General features: G+C 39.3%; 2 protein-coding genes and 1 long non-coding RNA gene across 6 annotated transcripts; 1 reads left to right on the top strand and 2 right to left on the bottom strand.

Annotated features, from left to right (window-relative positions):
* Positions 1–42: 42 nt before the first annotated feature.
* On the bottom strand, positions 43–8823 carry LOC139775736 (uncharacterized). Of its 3 annotated transcripts, none has more exons than XM_071711985.1 (16): positions 8689–8823; positions 8143–8278; positions 7875–7976; positions 7613–7737; positions 7344–7527; positions 7158–7261; positions 6452–6568; positions 6257–6372; positions 6128–6185; positions 5073–5321; positions 4746–4986; positions 4015–4561; positions 3142–3938; positions 2775–2860; positions 2455–2602; positions 43–2361 (listed from the first exon to the last, which is right to left on the bottom strand). In XM_071711985.1, the coding sequence occupies exons 1-16, from the start codon at positions 8721–8723 to the stop codon at positions 1012–1014; spliced, it is 4395 nt and encodes a 1464-aa protein (XP_071568086.1). In that variant the 5' UTR covers positions 8724–8823; the 3' UTR covers positions 43–1011. The 3 variants fall into 3 exon arrangements, with proteins under 3 accessions (XP_071568086.1, XP_071568087.1, XP_071568088.1); XM_071711986.1 differs by having other exon boundaries at positions 5073–5174; XM_071711987.1 differs by lacking the exons at positions 7613–7737; positions 7875–7976; positions 8143–8278; positions 8689–8823 and having other exon boundaries at positions 7158–7278; positions 7344–7475.
* On the top strand, positions 8678–18826 carry LOC139775741 (uncharacterized). The gene is made up of 5 exons (XR_011718914.1): positions 8678–8779; positions 16630–16721; positions 16964–17122; positions 17267–17530; positions 17627–18826. It is a non-coding gene; the product is annotated as an uncharacterized lncRNA (long non-coding RNA).
* On the bottom strand, positions 9551–18323 carry Dnapol-zeta (DNA polymerase zeta catalytic subunit). Of its 2 annotated transcripts, none has more exons than XM_071711977.1 (19): positions 18185–18323; positions 17947–18088; positions 17642–17828; positions 17439–17532; positions 16841–17323; positions 16524–16755; positions 14973–16424; positions 14771–14807; positions 13360–14689; positions 13140–13287; positions 12625–12996; positions 12362–12550; positions 11962–12274; positions 11565–11883; positions 11188–11436; positions 10972–11085; positions 10473–10891; positions 10043–10271; positions 9551–9915 (listed from the first exon to the last, which is right to left on the bottom strand). In XM_071711977.1, the coding sequence occupies exons 1-19, from the start codon at positions 18305–18307 to the stop codon at positions 9733–9735; spliced, it is 6615 nt and encodes a 2204-aa protein (XP_071568078.1). In that variant the 5' UTR covers positions 18308–18323; the 3' UTR covers positions 9551–9732. The 2 variants fall into 2 exon arrangements, with proteins under 2 accessions (XP_071568078.1, XP_071568079.1); XM_071711978.1 differs by having other exon boundaries at positions 13363–14689.
* Positions 18827–18930: the final 104 nt, after the last annotated feature.

The following is an 18930-nucleotide window of genomic DNA, read 5'->3' as shown; positions in this document are numbered from 1 at the left end:
TTAAAAAATTTTATGAAATAACTGAAAACCGTGACGAAAAAATTAAGCTTCTGCGTCTCTTTATTGCAACCCTATTGAATTATAGCATTAGAAGCGAGAAATCTTACTTTATTTTGTATTATTCATCGTAATAAATTTGTATATCATTGTTTGCATAGATTTTGAGATCTCAACAACAAACGGATCAAGTTCTAAATAGCTTGTTTGATAGCTTGAGTTTAAATTGTATAGTGTTATTTTTTTGCATCACTCTGCATTGTAGTATACGTATAATTCAATCTGCATGTCTCCTACATTACACCACCCACCACACATCCCAGCAAAAATGGATCTCATAATGATGGATCAAGAATCATTACACTTTCGTGAACCAAAAAAAAAATTCAGTTAATTTATCGAATTATCGAACATGCAGTGATATGCAAAAAAATTTATTTCGACGTATATTGCAAGAAAAAATTAACATGCTTCTTACTTCTGACGGCATAATTCAATACAGTTGTAAAAAGGAAAAAAGAAATTTTAACCAAGTAAGAAAATAGGATCTAATCTGATTCTTTATTACAAAAAATAAAGATAAAGAAAATAATTTATAAATAAAATTATTTTATTACATCACTATAACATAAAAAATTACATCTTGATATCAAAGAACAATATATCAATACATAGAATTTGGCAATTACAATTTAAAGACAGGAGATAGCAGAAAATAAAATTTAATTAAAAATTAAATTTAATGATACTATGATTCCTATGGGTGCATTCATGGAGTGCGCTATTGCGTCATTCTATCCTTGTTTTGCACCTAATTAGCGATAAATAGCGCGCTCCGCGAACGCATAATAATGATGATATAAAGAGCTTCATTCATTAACAAATATTATGCATATTTTACAAGTTATTCAAAATATAACTATCAACAAATATTTTCTGCTTTACAGTGTCGATATTTTTTAGCAATTTTGTCATACAGAGTATTCTCCAGAGTACATTCTATCTATGTTAACGCTACCTGTCCAAGACATCCTTATCGAAGTCTCTAATTCCCTGATTTGATTTCTGATACCGTAGAAACGTATTCGCCCCGGGGAAAACGTCTTGTTGCATGCGTTCGACGTTACACGCATAATTTGACTTCTGTAATTCCCTACCTTTGGGCAAGCAATTGCTGATATTGTCATTGCTCTCAATATCACAGTATCTTACCTGTTGTCGAGCGCAGTCATCCAGGCCGAGTAACCGACTCGTGCGTTTACACCGCTGATCGTTAGCGTTATGCTTTCGATTTTCAAACAATTCCGGTTTAGAATCGATTAGGTTTTGTATCTTAGACAAGTCTACGCTCACTTTGAGGCAAAACTCATTATTTTTCGCCCCGGTCTCGCCATTACGACGCACGGTGTTCTCCTGAAACCCTACACATCGAATAAATTTTCTAGAATCGCACGCATCGATCTGCTTATTCAGGATACTATGTTCGTTAAATCTCGTAATGTTCGAAACGCGCGCGATATTCCGATTATTAACCTTCGGTCTCATAACGTTCGTACTATCTAAAGGTTTGTAACCGTTCCATAACGTTGGAGAATCATCTGTATGATTATTGCCGATCCTATCGCCGTCAACATGTCGACTTGTCGGAACAGTGATATCATCTTGCGATACTTTCTCAACATTTTTATTCATGTTGACAACGTTCAAATCAAAATCGACACTGTGTATTATCCTATTACTCTCCTTACAAAATAGTCGAGCCCCGGGCCTATCTTCTGCAGACGCGGGAATCGCACTCCGCGAATGATTGGACGCTTTGTGCTGCTGTACACCCTCTAAACTGACCCGTAAACCCTGGTTGCAATTGTTCGGAACGAACGTTACGCCGTCCGTAACACTATCTACATTCGTATTACAAATTGTTTCATTTACTACACTTAAATTAGTATCACTGGAAACGAGACGGGTCTCATTGTTATTCTCGCCGCAGAAACGATCACTCATAGTCACTGCGTCATCAACATTGTTCATCGGATTTACATCATCAAATGTATCGCTACGTGAAAGCATTCTGGATCTGATCGGATCTAAATTCTCTTTAGTGTCGTCCTGACCGTGCGCTACGTACCTAGCGCATGTACTTTTGTCGTTAATTGAACAACTCCCATTCTTCGAAGAACGGAAAAGCTTGTCGGAACGCTGGCCCTCAGCCGGGATATTGTCGATATAATCTGAACTGCACGAAGCTTTACGAGACGCAAGGATGGACGATTCTTTCGACTTCCGCGATGTAGCCGATCGATTCTTACTCTCCCTGGGTTTCTTCATCGGGACATTCACGGAGAACGCATCGTACAGAATCATCTGGGCAATACAGACGTCACAATTAAATAAATATATGATAAAAATTGGCAAAGTAGTTCATTATCGTAATTCGAATCCATGTGAAGTATATACCTGAATGTTGTTGGATTCGCCGACTTGAAATTTAAGGTCCTGCAAATTCATGTAGCGCGGTATCAGTCTAGGTTGATGACAGGTGTTGTGATTGTTGGTGACTTGGGGGAAGACACTATGGGTATCAATGTCGTGTCTGACGGCCACACTACGCAGTAATAAATTAATATTAATGCCCAAAAGAATGTAAGAGTATTGTTTTCTGAATCTGTATTTAATTTCCACTCTTCTTCTCAACGCGCAGACTCGTGAATTATTTACAGATTAGCTTGTGCAATAGGGTTTGAAGCAAGACACCTGCAAATTTGCGGTGCACTCACCTCCTATGGAAGCCACTTGATGGGTCGTCCTTCTTCTGGCCGGCCGAATCGACCTCAGCAGGCCTGGTGCCTGCATCCCCGTCACACTGTTAGAATCGCAAGATAGATACTGGAGAGGAGGTACGGGGAAATTGATTTGACAACATATACTCCCCGCACCATGTTTCTCACCAGAATGTATTTCTATACTTTATACTCGATTAAAAACGCGGGATTTACGAGAGTTTATTGTACAAAAATATTTTTACTAACGTTAATCATACTAAGTATCTGTAAGTTTTTCTTAGATATTTTCCAACGCTTAATTCCCAATTTTTGTTGTGCGAACGTTCAACGTAACAATTTTCGGAGTTAGTGAATTACTTACGTAGGATTTGTTTGAGGAATCATTACTGGATGTAGTAACGAGTATATTTCCCTTCGAGGCAGCTTCTTGCTGATTTACCGTTAATTGAGCGTTGTTCAGAATGGGCGCAGTTACACTGGCCATTATTGGTTGATTTATAACCACAGTTGGATTGCTAAGCATAGGTTGATTGCTAAGCACAGTGATATTATCCGTCACGCGCGGCAGAATTATGCTACTCGATGGTATAGCAGTATATACATTTGTTTTCTCTGGTGTTACTGCACTTTGACTAATTGTAAATGGATTTGCTATTTGCTGCAGATAAAACGGCACTTGCAAAAAAACTGGATTGTTCTTGCCAACGGCCACATATTCTGTACTTCTATGTGCAACCGAATTTTCTTTGCTTTGTTGTGCATTAACGGACACATTGTTTCCTGATATGCTGCACTGAACATGATGCACATCATCCTTATGAAGCGGCATGGATTGTGCAGACAAGTTAATCTTTCGATTATTTGACAGCGGAATGGTAATGCTGTTTGTAGGTTCGTTTAACATCGGAATAGCAATGCCGTTTGTAGTTACGGATGTACATTTCAAGAGACGATCATTTTTGCCAATCTCGCTGGACTTTCTTAAAGATGTGCTTTTATTTTGCTGCTCATTTGTACTGTTAATTGTGTTATTTGTATTATTTATATCATTTGTATTGTTTGTGACAATAACGCTGGTGGCCGTAGAACTCGTTTCGTGCAATCTTTCGTCAAAACTGTTTCTTTTGATCTTCTTATAGTTGTCAATAGCGTCACTCGCTGCAACATATAATATAACGTTATCAATTACGGTATAACAATATACAAATTTCCAGCTTTCTTTTGTCGAATTTACCTTCTTGCAAGCTACGCTTCGTCGATACTGTAAGGTCGTCACGTGTGAGAAGTTGCGTCAACACTGTATCTGCAGACATGGACGAGGTATCAATGGTATTCTCAAATAATGTGACGTTATCGCATACATCAGGTACACTCTCGAACACTTCAGGCGGCAAAGAAGTAACGTTAGAAATTTTGATATTCATAACAGACGTTTCGTCTGTATCGTCTGTACCAGCCTCATTTGTTTCCTCCAAATCGTTACCATTCGAGGCAACTAGATCCAACGTGGATTTTCGTGGCGCTGCTACACCGACTTGGTCCGAGATGGTAGATACATTTTTGCTCGAAGCCTCTGACTCTGATACAATAGGTTTTGGTACATTGATATTATCATTTTTCGCTAAATCAACTGTCGTTACATTGGATGTTGCAGAATTTTTTGTAGCGTTTAATAGCGATTGTAATAGCGAATCAGTCTTCTTCGACGTCGATACGCAAGAGTCCCGCGAGCTACCTGATTGATGCGTAGGTACATTTATTCTTCGTTTTACCGTAACAAGCTGTAATAGAAGTAAATTAAATAAAATCAATAAATTTTCGATAACGCACACAATTGTGTTTAACGAAAATTCGGATGCTTTTCACTATTAACTATTAAAAATTAAAATAGATAAACTATTAAAAACAGTTAATAGGTAAAAGCATAGTTGGACTTTTTAAAATCAATGTACTTTAATTATTTACCTGCACCTCGTCATCGTCACTTTCATCAAGTGTGATAACATCCGCCTCCTTCCGAGTCGATTGAGATTTTTCCTCATTTTTGCTAGACGACTGTCTTTTTTCTTTAGAACTAATTACCTTACTTTCTTGCGGAAGAACAGTCGATAGCTCCTTTTTGTCATCGTCATTATTTGATGATTCGTTGATATTTTTTGGACTGACCTCAGTAGTTACATTCCTTTCAGTATTTGTCAATTCCAAGCTGCAAAATAAGATAGCAAGTTACATTAAGATACATTTCATAAAATCGGAATACTTTCTGTTATTATTGTTATCATTATTATCAACCATTTGCTTAGCTTGATCATTTCTTGTTGCAACTTAAAAGATCGTGGCCCAGGTCGCACGCTAGTATCCGCAGTAGAATCCAGCGAAGAGGTGGAAGGTGAACTGTTAGACAATAATCGTGTGGGCAATTCAGTTCCTACAGAGATATCTGTTTCTGCATCACTGTTCAAATCTGAGTCTAAAAATGAATCTGAGTCCGAGCTTGAATCTAATTGTAAGTCTGGATCAGGCTCTTTATTTTGACTAGAACTAAAAGCAAAAATAGATATATAGGTTGGACATTGCTGCCGAGAGATGTAAATTATTTGATTATCATATTTCAAGATAAATATTTTAGGAACTTTCAACAATCTGTAAGTCCCAGTCTACAATATGTGTTTTAAGGGGATCCTATAGCGAAGGCCAAACTTCCTCGATGTCGATAATGTCAACATTTCTAATCCTTTTTTCTATGTTATATATCTATATCTGTCCTTGTCTAACGAGAGGCATCTGTCCTTGTTCAATTGCTGCGCCATCTCTCGCTACACGCAATCCTGCTTATCCTATCAACCTGCATGTGCTTTTGCATATATAAAAGTTAAAAGCATGACACTTTTTTTCTAAACTTCTATCGTAGTTGTAATTGCACGATATTGTTCTTCAATGTTTTCCCTAGAGGGCTAGTATCTCATTTTGTATGTATAAACTGCAGTATTTTTGTATAAGCAAATATTGTCGTCAGTGACAGCTATATGTGCCCAAATTTTTAATTTTTTTTTTTTCGTTTTTGATGTATATAAAACCGACACTAGCCCCCTAGATTTTTGTGTGTACTTTAATTCTGTACAAAGATTTTGCAATTCCGTAAAGCCAATTAAAAGTGGTTTGCTTTTAACTAAATGTCGGTAATTACTGCCACTATAGGATCCCCTTAAGCCCCAAGCCCTAAGAAATTGACCAATCACAGTCAATTGTTCTCCTCAAATTCAACTGTGATTGAACAATTTCTTAAGGCTTAGGGCTTAAAACACCTATTGTAGACCGGGACTAAGAGTAAAAACCATGATGCATACCCAACTATTGCAGAACTATCGCCCAGTCTTGTATGTGCTTCATTGTGCTGCGAATTACCTTCACGAAAGAAATACACGAGATTAAAAATGTCATAATTGTAATATATTTTTCTTTTACGAGATACTCACTCAATATGGAAGTACACTCCTCGCATTCCCATACCGGATTAGCCCACTTTAACTGCCCACAAGCCATATGGATGCCTTGCGAACCGCAAGTTCGACATAGCGTCAACTCCCATTTACTAAATATTTCAAGAAAATTCTGTAATGCTTCTCACACCGCATATAGCTTTAATATTATTATAAGCAACTATTACTTACGCATTGTTACTTGTATGCTTCCTTCCCTTTGGACAGAGACATTTTGGTGCGTCGCACTGATCGTGCCTGTACAAAAGCTCTTCGAATGCGTTTGGTACTAATTCCCACGAAGCATCTCTAATTTTACAAGAAAAAAAAATATTCTCATATGCTATTTTGTATCTTATGTACTATATACACCGTGAATGGTTCGATGGTTAAGAACCTGAAAGACGGCATGTGCAATGACTTTTAGTTGTTAAATTTCTTAGCAATGGTGAGAGCGTCATCTGATAGCAAGTCACGCAGCAAGCGGCGAGACATGACATCGCTATAAACAATCAACGACGCGTGACGTACGACACTGTTGCTAGGAGATCTAACAACTAATCTATCAAGCATGCCTACCGAGTCGGACCTACCGTTTCTCATACGCTCAGAAGTTTTAATTAATAACTCAATAACTATTGCGAATTTTGCAAAATGGTAAAAGACTTTTCTTTTCAGTTTGACCCAATCTACCTCCATGTTTCAGGTTCTTACCATCGAACTGGATACTCTGTATAAGTGATTGGTAGCAACATCAATAGTACTAATTTTAATCTAAAAATAATTTCTGTGCATTCTTAATCTTGCACCAACAATTAACGTTCATAGAACTTGAGAAATTGCAAATTTAAAAAAAAAATAAAAAAAAATGATCGCCAAGTTTTGTTCCTATACTTACTGACTCGGCACGAAAATACCGTACTCCTGCATAGCCTTTTGAAAATCTTTCTTATTGTTACATAAGGGACACTTGAAAAAATATCCTGCGCTTAAAGCGAGTTGCTGAAATGAGAGTTTATCTAGATATATATATATATATCTGTATTCATATTATAAATGAAATAAAGCCGCTATTAGGACTAACCTGAACACAATTACGATGAAACCACGCGTCCTTTCTACAACAGGGGGCCCACAAGGTCTTCACAAAGTCATTAGTGTTAATTTTTTCATAACAAATATAACATAATACACTATCTACAGGGCGAATTTGATTTAAAATCTGATCGTCGATCTTTTGTTTCGGCCTATGATTTACGCAGTACGATCTGAAACATTCCAAATAAATTAACTTGAATGGTCACATGGCAATCCCAATATCGATCAGCCCCCAATCCGGTACTTTTCCCTTACCTAAATTCGCCGAAAAACTGATGTAGAGAACCAGCTTTCAAGCCGCAGGGAAAGTGAAAGATCCGTTTACACTTTACATTACAGCAGCCCAAAGTAGCACCGATTTTCTTGCAGTACGAGCACGCCTGGAATCATTAAGACCTACTCATCAGAACGTTCATCAAGTTCACAACGACAAACACAAACATAACTGTTTGCAATATAAATGTTAACAGACTGCAACATATAGAACTGGTATTATGCTACTTCTACTTATATGTACCAATCTCTTTCCTCTGCGAAGCTCTTTTTGTATATCCTCCGCCAGGAATCCAAGTATGCCTTCGTCGTCATTTCCCTTCTGCTCCATGTTCGAGGACAAGAGCTGTAAGGAAATTCGTGTGGATAAGTAGCGACACAACAGGCAGTTCTAGGCCTCTTCTAGATTACGCATTCTTATTAACAATAGCGTAGAGAAGATAGAAACAAGTGGAGATCAGAGGTATCAGCGGCCCGATACATTCAAGATTGCCTCGCGGACGGCGACCTACCAGACAATAGTAGTGCGTAACGATCCCATCGTGCTCGTAGATCTTTCCGTACTCCAGCTCATTGTCCTCTTTCGAATTGCAGAAAGAACAGACCTTGGAAGTGGACGGGCTGCTGCCCTTGGCGGACATCGTGCGCCTGAATAACAGAAGAGAGCGAGCAATTAGAGCCACGCCACGGTCCACGGGATGACGATCGGCAAACCAGGGTAGCAACAAGCGACTCGCGCCGCCGAGATCGGCGCGAGCCGTGACGCCAATCGCGAGACAAATGCACGCGCGAACGACGGTTCGGCACGCTCATCCAACGGATCTGATGGAGATCGGTAAATTCACCTGGTAAACGCGTCGTCACGCGTGAAGAGAATCACGTCGTCAAAAGCACCGCGCGAGTCAGTAGTCAAAACATAGTTCCCCACAGGACGTGGGGGAGGACGGGACGGGGCGGGGGGAGGGGAGGGGGAGGGAGAAAAATCGCAATATCGCAAACAAAAGAGCCTTGATAAGGGATCGGGCGTTTCATTAAAATTGAAGAAAAGCGCCTCGAACCTGAATGAATGTCGATGCGATGCCGCTAATGCCATTGATCGGGACCGTGCTCGAGGCGCGTCATTCCAGAAGCTACCAACGGTGACAAAAGGTGAGTCTTTTTCCTTGCTCTCGTCACGCGGAACTCGGGTCTCATCAACGAGGAAAGTCTCCCCCCCGCCCTTGGATTCTTTCAAATCTCCATTCCCGTTTGTCTCAAGTCTCAAGGGGAACGTTCTTTTGAATATTTACGTAAATGTGACGTGTATTAACTGGCTTCCATGCCTATTGCCTTCCATTTGGAGGGAAAACGAATGCTACAGGCTACAATGCTACCGATCGCTCGCTACTGATTAGTTCGAGGGACACAGCTGTAAAGAATGCGCGTTTGTCATTGGTCGTCCATGCTGGTCCGTGCGAATCGACGACCAATCGCAATCTTTCTTTATACGGAAAATGAACAGCCAGTGCTGGGCAATTTTTCTAAACCGTCGGTAAATGAAGGGGAATTGATATTATCGATAATACTGTCGGTATAAGTTTACCGATCGTCGTGTCTGAACATTTTACATTTATCTTGGAAGTCTTGAAATCTGAAAACTTCAACGTGACAATCTAAATTCATGAAAATGAACAAGGTATTAGGAGAACATAATCAGCAAGGAGGTTACATTATCTTTCATCGATTTTTCAAGAATTTTGGACTTCGAAAATCGATAAAACATCAGGAGAATGTAACTGGCGAGAGTTCGATCTTATTTAAAGCTCCAAGAAATTTCTTAATACCTTTCTTTAACATCTTGTCCGTGCTTGTACTTATCTTATGTTGCGTTTTTTACGCTCAGATAGGAATATAGGAATGGAAATTTAATTAAAATTGATATACCACTCCATTTCGCATATTTATTTGTAAAAATAATACATCACTGACAGTATTTACAACAATGTTAACAAAAATACTATTTTACAAGACATTTGTAATTTAATTCTACTAGACTATACAAAAACTAGACCACTTCCTTATTTTCGACCATTTCAGATAAAAGATTCATTTCCACACTGTAATCAATACCACTCAGCAATTGAATTCAATTCCTTAATTCCACTGGAATTATTTCCATAAATAATACTGTTCATGTAGGAAACTTGCCCGAGCTCTTTGCGAGCTTGTGCCAGTCGGTATAAAACAGGACAGTCCAAGGATACGCATTCTATGTTACCTAATTGTCCAATACAAGAATGGCAGATCTGAAAAAAGTTCATTATTAAATAATGATTATTGATCGCAATTTACACCTTAAAGACGTTTAATATAAATCCACGTCTAATAATGATACACATTTGCATAAATCTTATTTCTGCGCGATATACTTACTACAGCAATTTGTTGATAATTCCTTTCCAATTGTTTGATCTTTTCGAGAAGTATGAGAACGGTCCGGCTCGGTTGCAGAAGGCAATCCGGACAGATCTCTTTATTGGTATGTTCCCCACAGGTGATGCACGCCGTGGAACTGAAGAATTGACGAATAGTAGATTTCGGATTGCCTTCTCCCAAGTGTGCGATATTATCGAAATTCGAACGGTGGGAGATTTCTTTATACCTGTAAACGCAGCGTCCTATTATCCGCGCGACTGTAACACTCGATGAAACGCAGTGATTACGCGCGTTACGATTATATCTTATCTTGAAATGTTCGCCAAAAGAATGTTCAATAATTACATTTATAGGTAATTTATATAAACGCGAATAAGGATTATCATGGAAGAAGTGAGACACGCAATTCAATAAGACACGCGCTTACCACACGTTGACGTCGATTCCGAATAAGTTGAAGCATCGATTGAGAGGCGGTATGACGACTTTCGTTATGTAATACACGGAGTTCGGGATTAATGATGGATCGGCGACGACTTCCATCGGCGTACGCACGCAGTGGATGAGCGCTTGATTCGGCGCACCCGCGACGATGACGTAGCGTACGCGCTCGCTGGTGCGCGGCACAGCGCGCGGATCCTTCCTGATCAATCTGCGCGTCAGCTCTAACGCTGGCACGCAGGCATTGGCCTTGTAGCCACGCATCCCGCGGAACTCCTTCGCGAACGTCAGATCCAGGATGGACACGCGTCGCTGAAAGATCTTGTCGAACTGCCTGATAGCGTACTGCTTCACCAGAGAAATGTCCTTCGTCTCGAACAAGATTTTAAGGGCCCTCTCGAGTATCTGCAATGCGCAAATGTTTAATTTAAAAATTAAACGAGGACTGCATTTTCAGCGCGCTTGTCGTGGTTTCTTTTCTTTACTTTGGAAACTGCCGGACACCCATCTCTGCGAACCGTCTCGATGCCTTTCGCCAGGAACTCAGGCTTCTCCTGATCGCGAGTTTCATACATGTATCCGCAATATCGCTTCTTCGTCTGAAATATTGAATTTAACAATTTGGTCATCGGTCTTTGTTTTACATATGACAATCACAATCATAATATGTGCTGTTCTCTCGTTAATTCTCAATATCTTACTTGCAAAATACATGGATGAAGAACTTTCTCAAATTTGAGCTTGACAGGCGGTGGATTGATCGCAGTAACAGCATCCGCGATCTCCTCACCGATAGTAAACGCCTCTTCTCGAGATTTTCCGGGTAACAGTACAAATAAGGAATCTGTATCCCCATAAACCACCCGTGCGCCCCATTTTGGGGTGGTTTCCACCAGTTTGATCGCACGTTCCAACGTCTCTCGTCCTTTGCTAACTACGCTATCGCCTATCTGCAATAAAATCTCATAAAATGACAATTTTTGTGACAGAAGCACATTAAAGAATTTTGTCAAATTAATTTATCTTTATATATTATCTTTATTTCATCTTTATATATCTCGATGAAATGTCTTCGTACCTCGATACACGGCATTCTACCGCTAAAATTGGCGGATGTATAGCCGTAAGTGACATTCGCGATTAATTTGAGGCCCAACTGCTGAGAATGAAGAACGCGCTGCAACGTACGATTTTCCGCCGGATGCAGCTTCATAGACTCTTTCACCATCAGACGCGTATTCAAGATTTCCGTTAGCATACGCGGCAGTATTCCCTGACGTACCTCTTTCTTCACAAAGGCCACGCCGCAAGGCGAAAAGTTTATTTTATCTTGTAACTTTAACGCAGTGTTCTTCTTTATCCTTAATGTCGCTGCACCAAACTGGAATGGCCCGTATCTAACAGACGAAGATATCAAATTAATGAGTTTAATCCGATTTTTTTGATACTAAATATATACTAATACCGATACTAACTGGCCTATATGTTCTATCCTTCCTAAACAGGTAGAGAAACAGTAATTGTAAGCAATGATCATGCTCGGATAAAGACTTTGGAAATCAAGCACGATTAATGGATCGGTATAAAATTTAGACTCGGGTTCCATGATCAACGGTAAACACTCCGGCGCTCGCATCTTGGCTCTCTGCTGTACGGACGGCGAGATCGGAATGTAGTTCATGGGTTTCGCCAATCTGAGCATCATAGACTCAACGCGAAACTGTGAGCCTCGCGAGAAGACTTCGTAAAATTGTATGCCGAAGAGACGGGCGAGTTCGCACGTGCGACCTGCAACGAAACTTTATAATAAAACGACGAACTTGAAAAAGAAACCTTGAAACGGGTAATACTGAGAATTTAAATTCTTAGTCTTACCTATAATATCCAAGTGATTCAGAAGCTTGAGAGTGCCTACGACTCTGACGACATAATGACGTATAACTCTGCTTTTTATTATCATGCTCTCCTGTTTCCACCAAGTGGACAACGTTTTGAAGGAAGGACACGGAATTCTCTCGTGTAAAACGTGATGCATGACGTTCTCGAAGGTATATGTCAGTAATGCTGGAAGAAATTAAGTTACTCCCCCATTTCTCTTTGAACAGAGAGAATAAAAACTGATCTTTAAAATATCTCACCTGCTTCATGTCTCATGATTCTCCATACGTCAAGGATATTACGACCAAGTACCTTTACCTCACCTACGTCGTCCTTTTCGAACACGTGAGCCGAGTCAGATTTGGCGAAGATCTGCATGTGCGGAACTTTTGAGATTCTCACCGGAAAGTTATTAAGACGAAGGTGAGATGCTCGCTGAAATACGTAGCCCCATGAAAGCGCCTCCACTTCCCAGCCAAGCAGAACGTCTGGATTGTGGCGCTCGATCAATTTCACAAGGCTATCGAACGCGTCCCGTTCCGTCGCAACGTACAGGATTGGACACATCGCGCTAGCAGAGTGGATCTTGTTGAGTCTCGCGCTTATAGAGTTAGGATTTACAATTATAGCGCCTAAAACAAGAAAAAAAAGAAGAGATTATCACGGACAATCTCGCGTCACACTTCGAGAGACGTCAAGTCCCGATTCGCAAAGCAAACTCTTGAGAGATATGAAATACTTTTCGCATAAAGAAATTCTTAGTTTTAATAATCACCATGTTCCATCTGCTCACCGGCGCCAGTCGGGGCGTCGTTGTAAATCGCGTAAAATAACGCAGCGATAGAATCACACTGCGGATCAGGCAGGAGATCTCCCCGAGTAACGACGTGCACTTCGAGAGATAATGACGTCAGATACTGATGCTGCGGAAAGTTCAACGAGACGTGAAACGAGTCCGGGATTTGCCGTGCATAGAATTAAGATAACGAACTTACTACCGTTACTGCTCGAGCTTTCTGAAGATTCTCATTCGAGACGTTACCGTAGCTCCCCTTAGATGAACATTCGATTTGACCGTACGAGACACCCAGCTGCGTCTTATTTTCTTTATGTAACAACGGGTTTTCCAATGCCTTTTTCAAGGAAGAATCCAAACTGTTCTCCGATATCTGCGAATTATCAGAATTTTGTGTACGGTCTGATTTCCCGCTTTCGTCAGACGTCCCACTCAGCGCGCTTTGTCGAGGCATTGGCGAATGCATACGTCCGTCCATGTTTGAATCGTTATTCATTAAATTTCTAGATGTTCCCGGCTGGGGTTTAATCTCTTCATTAATGGCATTAATTGACGGACGCTGTACATCTTGCACATTTTTGCACGTCTCTCCCTTATTCTGCTTGCGCGATTTGACATCGGAATTTTTATCCAATATGTATTTCTTAGCTCTAATCCAATTTTTAACATCCTTGGAAGATGGTGGCTCCATAAGTGGTTTAATCGTTAACGAGCTATATCCAGCAAGGGTTCGTTTGATACGGTAAGACTTTACACTCGCTCCGGAGGGATGAAACTCATTGACTTTCATTCTTCGCCACAGTGTGAGACTCGTGACCTCTTCCAGACTGGATTTAAACGCAGGCGCGTCGAAATACGACGCGTTCGTGTTGAAGGATTCCCTTTGTTTCGCGAGATCGAGTTTATTGCTGAAAAACGGTTTCTGCCATCTGCACTTCGGAATCCCGTACATCGTCATACTTTTCCGGATTCTTTCAGGGCTAGGAGGCTTGTACCTCGTAGTAATTGTGATTATCGCGTTCTTCGACGAGCGACGACCATCCCGTTCCAACGACGAACCTTGACTGTCGCTCTCTAGCTTTTGGTTGAGATGCTGGGTGAAAGTTGTGTTGCACACATCTTCTTCATCATCGTCGAGATCAGTTTCAGGAATAATGTCGTCGTGAGTGGACTTTTTCGCCAAGATTCGTACATCTATCGCGTAGCTTCTTTCAGGAGATACATCGTTATTACTCTTTTCTGTGCATTGACTGCTCGGGACGCTGTCGTCACTGTTTTCATTGCCGGAGACAAGTGCAGTCACATCTACGTGTACATGGTCACTCGAATGCCCAAGCGCGATTGAAGTTTCAGACTGGCTCACGTTGTGATCCGTCTTTGCGAGAGTATCTTCTTCATCCAAGAAAGACAATCTTTTACGAACCTCTTTGCTTTTGTTAATCAACAAACTTTCACTGTTTTCTGTTCTCTGTTCATGATCTCGTATTGACTCGTCGATCGTTGATGTTTTATCAGTTTTTACGATATGGCTACAAATATAACAAAGATTATTTATATAATCTAAACAATATTATAATTTCTTTAAACTACGTGAAATATACAGATCTTACGCGGTGTCTGTTTCATTATCAGTGTCACCATTATTTTCTGAAAAAGAAAGAAAAATAGTATTTTTCACTTACGTGTAAAAAGTAATAAATTGAGAGTGCAATTTATGATTATCAATGAGATAGCATTATTAAATCAAAAGTATTCTACGTTATTTTTAAAAGAATAAATTCCTCATAAATATAATAAAATTATTTAAATTACCTAGATCCGAATTTATAAATTTTTCACGAAGCAAGCTCACACGTAACGGACGTATCTTGTGTTTTGGCGTAGTGGCAGGAGCATCGGGTATACATTGATTTTTCTTCGGAGATCGTTCGCCCTGTCGAACAGGACTTTTACCGGATTTCGGAGACGTTATAGTAATATTAAGAGGCGAGTAATTTCCCGACAACTGCGGACTCCGAGGCGCCTTGCCTGGAGAATTATATCTCCTTTTTGGCGTTTTAACGCCCGCATTTCTTCGTTTACCAGGTGATACGTGATCGTCGTCTTGAAGATCGAACTTCCTTTTCTTCGGGGTGACCTGAACTATACTTTGCGGCACGTTCTTCTTGCCAGATTTATAAGCGCACACACGTTTCTCCTGTTTATCCTCGACGATTGTCACATCAGCTTCGGATTCAGCATCGCTCGAATCGGTAGCTGTAGCACCATCGATATTCGATAATGTAAACTTTACTGAAAAATTACACCGTTCATGATGTAAGCAGTGATCCCTAGTTAAAAGAACTCCTTTTTGAACACACGATTTGGAATCCCGTTCACAGTTACACCTGACCTCTTCATAATCTGCCATATAATTGTTGTGTTCTAAAGTTTCAAACGTCTCTATATCATCTATATCATAAACGTCCAAGTCTCGATGATCCGGTTGTAACTGACATCGAACAATATATAATTCTTCCTCTGTTTTCCTATTGTGTACAATTCTTTTTTCATTATCTTTTAAATAACGTGTGTCTCTTATGACAACACTTGTATCAGTATGCGGATACTTTATACTTGTACCTCGCAAATTTTTGCTCGATTTCAAAAAGATATGAAAACAATATCTATTTACAAAGTTGTACAATTCTCTTCTTAAATGACATCTGCTGGGATTATTTACGATACATTTAACAATGTCCATTAGGTTTAAATTTCTATATGAAATACACATGGCATAATCTTTTCTCGTATTAATGATAGAAACATAGCTATTACGTTTAGAATTTTTAGTTATTTTAGAAAGGCACTGAACTGCCGTATTATCTTTATTATTTAAGTTATTTGTAGTTTCTTTTCCGTATTTTAATGTCTCATACAAATTATCAACTCCATCAACTTGTGGAAAATTCACGAGTGTGACATCTCCATCATTTTCTTCAGTAACGTTTGAATTATCTGCAGATTCAGTGTTTTGTTTATTATCTGTATTGTCACGTTGATTGGATCTCTGGTTATACACTGATTCCCAAGAACTTAGATCTAGATCTAAGCTTGTGATATTTAAATCCTCGACCTCTTCTTCCTCCGGATCATTTTTAACCGGCTCGCTGAACGTAGAATATTGAGACCCGAGAACGCTATCGTCATCTACATTGCTCGCCATTTCATTTTCTTCCGCTAGGTCAGCTAACATTTCTACCAGTTGTATGTCATCTGCATCCACTGTATGCAAAACAGATATTTTATTGTTACTTAAAATATAATAAAAAAAACATTTTTATAATATATTCAGTAATATACTAATGAATATAAAATACTTACAAATACTAATATCTGTTACATTACTTTGACTTCGAGTCAAAGTCTCTAAAAGTGCTGACGAGGCTAATTGCAACAATTGACAATTATCAGAAACTGTTCTTTCCAGATTTTCCTCAGATACAAGAGATTCACTGTGGTTTAGAATATGTGATGCATCCAAGACATTTTCATTATCTTCTACTTCAACAGGATACGAAGGTACCGTCGTATTTGGAGTGATTGTCTCATTGGTCTAAAATGAGAAAATTAAGCAAAATTAATATGCATGTATACATTAATTACACTATCATAATCCGAACAATGGAACAATGGAATACTTGTGATATAGCGTTCAATCTTTTCAATAATTGGCCCTCTTGAAAAATATCACTACTCGTTGGAGGTAAAATAATTTTGCTGGGAGTTTTGGGATATAATAATTGCGACTTTGCGTCTTCTAGACCAGCTTCGGCCCTCCTTGCTTTCTCCTCGTCCCAGATCGCGGCAAGACCAGGATTCAGCTCCATATTTTTAGTGACACTTTGCCCGTTCAGAATCTCTGAAGCGTGCACGTCCACTTCCAACTCGCACATGCTTTGTCTCGTTACGGATATCGGAAGGTACGTTTGCGTGTCTAGCAAATCCATTGTAGATCTGCTTTGACTGTCTTCTCTTGCGCATCCTTGCAAAGGGTGCCTGTACTTTACGCTGTTCAAATTTATTAAATTCATGCCATAGAGATTGTAATCTATCATGAATTGCAGAATATATGGGATGTGTGCCTCGTACGGCTGCAGAGTTTGATTGAGAACAGCGCCATTCTGAAAAGAACGAAATAAATCCAATTCGTTGTTCGATTCTTATCCCTTAAAACGGCACACAGTATTGCACGATTATATCTCATGTGCAAAAAGGCAGAAAAGCAGAACTGTTTACCTGCAGCAAATCCGCTGTCCTTTTAATTATGGCTGGATTATAAAAATATATTTTAAAAAACAAGTGTTCCTTCTCGTGATAACCGTAGAAAGGTCTGCAAAAGCGATATACATTACGCATCTAATAAATACAATGTACAATACTCTCCTATGTTAAAAATAAGATTACTAATCTGTCGCAATTTCCAGTTAAGCTTTCCTTACATTCCTGACACTCGTTGGATCTTGTACACGTGTTGGCTGCTGGACAAAGCTGAACCGAAGGATGTGTTCAGCGCAGAATCGATCGCCGCAGCCAGTTGATAAGCATAGCTATCCGTATTCTCCCGAACAGTGCACGCGACATACATGTACGGAAAGACACCGTGAATGTGCAAGCATGTCTTCTTGCCTGAAAACCCTCGGACTTTATGTGGAGCAAGACTTTTTGACAATGCTCATTTTAACATGAATCTGCAGCGTAACCAGCATATCGGGAAACATGACAAAGTTATGCTACTTTGACTCACCTGTGGCAGTTGATCCGAACGCTCTGATTACCGGTACCTTTTTTACTTCGGAGCCACGGAACTCCGAGAATGTCACGTCCAGCTCGGGTACCGGGGACGTCTGATAACTGTCAATATTTACCAAAGTGATGGAAAACATGTTCTGCAATGAAAATCATGCCGTGACGATTACGAATAGATATAGCGTAAGTAGAACAGCGTCTCGGCAAAAAGGACAATTAACGAAATCTTTGCTTACGAGATGCAGGAGGACAATCGTTATGAGACATGTGCAGACACGTGCAAACCGGCTCATACGACGTAAACAAACGGAAGCGTGGTGGGAGATTAGGTTTGCTCCTTTCGTCTGCACTTTCTGCATTTAAAACGAGATAGATATACGTCTAGCTTGTAGTGCGAGATGAAGATATAGGCTGGATTCGGGGAGCGCACTATTAGCGCCATTTGCTTATTCTATCCTTGTTTTACACCTGATGAGCGATAAAGATAGAATGATGCATAAGTGCTAATAGCGCGCTTTCCGAACGCAGCCATAGAATGTAGAAGGTGCAAATATATTCAAGACCAGACAAATCACCTGTTTTTAAAGTTTCTTTTGATTTAGATTCATATTTTAGTTGCCACAAAATGAAATTATACCTAAAATAATAAATCTCAATGTTACAAAATATTAAAAACAGATGTTCTTATCTTTTCTATCAAATATTTTCAAAGATGTATTAATTATAAATATGACGAACGTATTATTATATTGGTATAAATATATAATTGATTTGTTAAATTTTAGGAAGAGTGAAAGAAATATAAACATTAAATATAAATTGTAAAATTGAATAAAATTTATATCTATAAATTAAATAAAAAACAAGTGTTTGATTCATCTCGTTTGTTTCTTTTCTTTGCATTTAACTATTTGTAAATTTTTATTAGACATATTTTCCAAAAATACCAATATTTTTCATTCTTACGACAGTATAATTAGTA

This window comes from Temnothorax nylanderi, unplaced genomic scaffold (assembly GCF_030848795.1).
Source record: "Temnothorax nylanderi isolate EJ_2023f unplaced genomic scaffold, tnyl_v1.0 TNYL_tig0104_pilon, whole genome shotgun sequence".
Lineage (NCBI taxonomy): Eukaryota > Metazoa > Arthropoda > Insecta > Hymenoptera > Formicidae > Temnothorax > Temnothorax nylanderi.
This window is presented reverse-complemented; position numbering and strand designations above follow the sequence as displayed.

Bases quoted from the DNA above. Each gene is read 5' to 3' on its own strand.
- Dnapol-zeta (XM_071711977.1), bottom strand. From the start codon at position 18,307: ATGCAGAAAGTGCAGACGAAAGGAGCAAACCTAATCTCCCACCACGCT. The intron at 17,324-17,438 runs GTAAACAGTTCT...CGTTCTTTTCAG, and splicing joins GGACAGCGGATTTGCTGCAG to AATGGCGCTGTTCTCAATCA. The intron at 14,690-14,770 runs GTAAGATCTGTA...TTATATTTGTAG, and splicing joins GATAATGAAACAGACACCGC to CCATATCGTAAAAACTGATA.
- LOC139775736 (XM_071711985.1), bottom strand. From the start codon at position 8,723: ATGGCATTAGCGGCATCGCATCGACATTCATTCAG. The intron at 7,262-7,343 runs GTTAGTCCTAAT...CTCTCATTTCAG, and splicing joins TTCATCGTAATTGTGTTCAG to CAACTCGCTTTAAGCGCAGG. The intron at 2,861-3,141 runs GTAAGTAATTCA...CGATTCTAACAG, and splicing joins ATTCCTCAAACAAATCCTAC to TGTGACGGGGATGCAGGCAC.